At 41.5% G+C, this 5,448-nt stretch overlaps 1 protein-coding gene across 1 annotated transcript; it reads left to right on the top strand.

Moving 5' to 3' along the window:
- The first annotated feature begins 725 nt into the window (after window positions 1-725).
- PFN4 (profilin family, member 4) lies at window positions 726-4,617 on the top strand. Its single transcript, XM_005864718.1, has 4 exons — window positions 726-842; window positions 1,269-1,406; window positions 2,291-2,396; window positions 4,589-4,617. The coding sequence occupies exons 1-4, from the start codon at window positions 726-728 to the stop codon at window positions 4,615-4,617; spliced, it is 390 nt and encodes a 129-aa protein (XP_005864780.1).
- Window positions 4,618-5,448: the final 831 nt, after the last annotated feature.

The following is a 5,448-nucleotide window of genomic DNA, read 5'->3' as shown; positions in this document are numbered from 1 at the left end:
AGTCCCGGGAACCCTACCGCCCACCCCCACCCGGGATCCTCAGTCCCCGCGGAAGGACGAGTGTTGGTGGAGGTTGGCCCGATGAGGACCGGGAAGACTTGGTGACTTGTGAGGAAAATGTGATTTAAGTACCTTAAAGGTGCCCTGGTGCTGGTCAGCGGGAAGGGAATGCGAGGACTCAGGACCCGCAGATCCTTTAGCCTTGTTTGCCTGGTTCAGTGGTTCCCCTCCCAGCAGGTGTTTGCTTTTTGTGTCTTGATCCCAGATGATTCTGATGGAAACCACTGACATAGCTAGAGAACTACGAGCTCTGATTTTCTAAGCCCGCTGCATCCCCTGCTCTGTGTGAACGGCGATTTCCTACGATTCTGTGATTCTATTTTACTCTTGGAGTTTGGGCGGACACTAGATGATGGACTGCCACTTTCACTCTTCATCTTTTCATTTTTAAAATAAAAAATATTATTTATTGATTTGAGAGAGGGATGGGGGAGAGAGAGAGAGAGAGAGAGACTTGTTCCACTTATTTATGCATTCATTGGTTGTCTTCCTGTATGGAATCCCACCACCTTGGCTGTAGGGACGATGCTCTACCCATTGAGCTACCCGGCCGGGGCTCACTCTTCATCTTTTCAGAGAACACATACTGGTGCTAAAACTGTCCAGAATAGCTTAGGGAGATTTGTGTTCGCAGGTTGTTTAAAGCTAGCCAGAGCTGAGTGAGCATGAGCCATTTGCAGAACTTACTGTTAGATTCCCTCCTGGGCACCAAGCATGTGGACAGCGCGGCCCTCATCCAACTCCAGGAGCGGAGCCTGTGTGTAGCATCACCAGGGTTTACTGTAAGAAAAACAAGTTTGGGGATAGAGTTTTAAAAAACACACAAGTTTGGGTGTAAGAGTTTTAAACAAACTTTCTATGAAGAGCCATAGTAAACATTTTAGGTTTCCAGGCCTTATGATTTGTGTCGCAACTACACACTCCGCTGCAGTTGTCATGGGAAGCAGCCATAGACAATATGTGAAAGAATGTGTGTGACTATATTCCCATAAAACTTTATGGACACTGAAATTTTATTTTCATGTAATTTTTACCCATCACAAAATAGTATTCTTTTGATTCCCCTCACCACCCCACCCCCACCCCTACACATAACTTAAAACCATAAAGAACCATTCTTAGCTTGCAGGAATACAAAAACAGGTAGTTGGCCAACTGTGGCCAGCCTGCCATAGTTTGCTGACTCCCAGTCTATTTAACCTCTGCAGGTGATGCCCAGTGACGTCCGGACCCTTGTGAATGGATTCGCCAAGAACCCGCTGCAAGCCCGAAGAGAAGGACTGTATTTCATGGACAAGGACTACAAATGTGTCCGGGCAGATGAGTATTCTCTTTATGCTAAGAATGTGAGTATTGAAGGTTTGAAAACAGCTGAGCAAAAACCTTAAGAAAAGAATTTGACTTCAAATTTCTGTGTCTCCTCTGATCCTGTCTGTACGGCAGACTTAGCCCATTATGGCAATGGTGGTGTTTGCAATGTTTGAGACAGCAGTCTAGTGCCCCGAGAGCTTATGCAAAAGAAAGTACTAACAGGGAGCCCGGTTTTGAGAGACGTTTGTTCCCAAATCTATCAACTAAACCTTGCCTGACTTGTCTCTCTCCACTACAGTCCATTCTTTGTGTTGTACAATCTCCTTAAAAACAAAACAAAAACTGACATAACCCTGTGCTTAAAACCTCTCTTGACTTTCTGTTGCCTATAAAGTTGAGCTTAATAAGTGGTATAAATTGTGTTTGAGATTAGATTTTAATGTAAATTGAAATTTCTAAACGTTTTTGGAGTTGCTTGAACTAAGAAGATGAATTCACATTCACTGGAAGCCGTATATTATGGATTAGACACGCTTCATCCACATTATGAGCTAGGTAGCCTCATTTTACAGATGAGGAAGCTGAGGCTAAGCAAGGTTAGATGACTCTTTCATGGTCATGCAGCAGAAAATGGACGTGCTGGGATTCAAGCCAGAGCTGTCCAGCTCCAAAGTGTCACCTTTCTCATTGGGATAGGGATATATTACAATCAGTTGGGGGACTTTTTCAAAATACCCATGCTGTTGTTACAACAGTCTTAAACTCTTTGAGTAACTTAGTGGAGCAGAGTAGAGAGTCCAAAAACAAATGTATGAATGATATATGGAAGTCAGGAAATGGTGAAAAATATGGCTGGAGTGTAACTGCTAGTCCTGTGATTAGAAACAAAAGTAGGGCATTCAATTTTATTCTCACACAGGAAAACACTGGTGTGATTGTCGTGAAGACCGGTCTGTATCTTCTGGTGGCGACTTACACTGAGGGCATGTATCCCAGTGTCTGTGTGGAAGCCACGGAGAAGCTGGGTAAGTGTGTGTCCCGGTGCCTGTCTTTGCTCCCTAAGGTAATCGAGTCTTCTGACTGCAAGTGACAGAGGCCAAGTCGGCTGGGACAGAAAGTAGGAATTGATTGGAAGGAGACGGAGGATACTTCTAGAACCACTGGAAGGATGAGCCCAGGAACAGGGAACAGATTCCAGGGATGGGAACGCTACTAGAACCTTCCTCTGGTCTCTCCTGAGAGGGTCAGGTTCGTTCTGTCCCTCCTTCCCTGGCTTGATCTGCCTTCTTTCCTGGATTGTATCATGGTCAAGCCTCACTTTCTTCATTTAAGACCCTGATTTGACCAGTCTTGGATCAGATGGTTTTCCCTTATATCATTCAGGAGGAGAGAGGCATGGGTTAAAAAAAAACAAGAGATATAGCTCCTGGGGGCCCATCCTATAAAGGGACCTTTTACCGAAAAGGAAATTACTGTGAGTCTGGCAGGCAGCTTGTTGGTATCTACTGTAATCTCCTTCCCTGTCTATACATTTTTGAATACAGATCTAATGTAGAACTGGGAAATTATATCTGTGAGAGTTGAGCATAATAAATTATATAAATTGTGTTTAGATTTTAATGTAAATTGAAATGTCTAGCAATTTTTGGAGTTGCTTGAGCATTCTTTTGAAACAGTAGAAGCCTCTACTTCTACTAGTAAGGAAAGCAGCATTCTCTTCATTCTTTCGACAAATACTCAGTGGTCTGCTGTGTGCATTGCACTGTCCTGATAAACTAGGAAAGCACAGCTGGTCACGATATAGTCTCTGCCTTCCGTGCCTCTGTACATGCTGCGCTATCTTCCTGAAATGCCTTCTTTTCTGTTCCTGCCCCTTCACATCCAGCTGGCAAATTCCTAAAAATCATTATTGAAGACCCATGTGAGATCTTAGGCATCTCTCCACTGTGCTATGTAGCTTATTACTGCCATTGTTTCTTTGTTTACCTAGACTGAGATCTTAGGCATCTCTCCACTGTGCTATGTAGCTTAAGCAGACCTTTATTATTACTGCCATTGTTTCTTTGTTTACCTAGACCGTGCGCCCCTAGAAGGCAAGAATTGTGTCGTAATCGTTTTCCTCTCTCCAGTACCTGAGATGGTGTCAAATGTTGAGTAGTTGATTAATACATGTTTGATGAACAAATAAATGAATGATCCCCACCTAACAGAATCAGGGAAGGCTCCAGAGCAGCGGTTGCCAAGCTTTCGGACCTCACGGACCACCGGTTGGCGACCACTGCTCCAGAGAGCTGAGTCTTAAAGAATTAATTGAGGAATTAGGTGACATCACAGAAACTGTATATCTCCCCCCCCTTTTTTTTTAGATTCTCACATTTTTAATACTCCTATTGTGTATGCATATCACACAAAAATGGCACTGAGAAATCATCACAAATAATATATGGAACAAATCTGCTAGACCTTTGAGGCTTTAGAAGGCCTATGACAATAATGTTGCATCACTAACAAAGCACATCACTGAAGTGAACATGCTTCAAGGATAGGCCATTAAAACTACTGGAAGAATCAAACTGTAATGGACTGACACAATTAAAACATTGACCTCAATTTAAAGAAGGTATATTTTGTAGGATGAAGATCTTTTAAAATTTTTTTATTAGAAATTATATATTCTTGCCTAGACATACACACACACACACACACACACACACACACACACACACCTCCAAAGAATGTGTACTAGTTAGAAGGAGGCAGCTGACATCATGCCACTAAGACCACTGCTCTGGGAAGGGATGGGCTGTCTTGGGAAGTGGTTGGATGCTTGTGAAGGATGGATAAAGCTGATTCCCACTCAAGAGCCAGTTACATGTCTCATTACTTCTATTTCCTTCACTTGTTTTTTAAATTATATTTTCTCTATACAAAATTATACATGATCTTTATAGAAAATTTGGGGAGTAAAGAATTATGACTATTTAAAATTTTTTTATTGTTGAAGATTCTAGAAATATAATTGATGTTTTTATAGCTCTATCTCCCCAGCTAGACAATGGAAGTCCTTGAGGAACTGGGTCCTATCAGTCATCCTTGTATCTCTAGTACCTAGCACAGTGCCTAGCATCTCACCAATGTTTATGGAATAAATAAATGAATGAATCATATTGTGATAATTTGCTGCTCACAGATAATAACCATGTTCTGCTTCTTTCAGGGGAATATCTAAGAAGAAAAGGAAATTGAGTCATCAGAAGACTGAAAGACAGCTTTTATTATTTTAGAAGAAAACTATAGATCCTAAAGAAAAATGCCTAATTTCGTTGGTGAAAAATATTAGGCAGAAGATACTAAAAAGGAAGAATGATTAATGGAGCCATGTTTCTTATTTCAAAAGATCATTTATAATTGGAATTATTTGATCAACTTGTGTTTTTTAAATGTTGGTCATTGGCATGGGTGTAAGAACATTGATAGTTTCACAGAGCATATCTGTTGGGAGCAATTATACTATTGTCTCTTTATTATTAACTAGAGACCCGATGCACAAAATTCATGCAAGAGTAGGCCTTCCTTCCCCTGGCTGCCAGCACCAGCTTTCCTCTGACACCTGGGACCCCGGCTTCCCTCACAGCCCCAACTTTGTCCAGAAGGTCGTCCGGAAGGACGTCTGGTCTAATTAGCATATTACTCTTTTATTATTATAGATGGTGGTAAAATAGACATAATATAAAATTTATCATCCTAACCACTTTAAGGATCCAGTTTGGTGGCATTAATTTAAGTACATTTACATTGTGCAAACGTCACCAACCATTCATCTCCAGAACTCTTTTCATCTATAAAACTGAAACTCTATACCCAGCTGAGTCCCTTCTCTTAATTGTTTTGGGTGTATGTCCAGAAGTGGAATAGCTAGGTTATATGGTTCCTCCCCATTCCCCTCTCCCTTCAGCCCCTGGCAATCATTTTTCTACATTCTGCCTCTGGATTTGACTACTCGAGGTACCTCATATAAATGGAACCATAAATATTTGTCCTTTTATTTCTGGTTATTCACATAGTATGTATTCATGG

The sequence above is a fragment of the Myotis brandtii genome, unplaced genomic scaffold (assembly GCF_000412655.1).
Source record: "Myotis brandtii unplaced genomic scaffold, ASM41265v1 scaffold191, whole genome shotgun sequence".
NCBI classification, from domain to species: Eukaryota; Metazoa; Chordata; class Mammalia; order Chiroptera; family Vespertilionidae; genus Myotis; species Myotis brandtii.
This window is presented reverse-complemented; position numbering and strand designations above follow the sequence as displayed.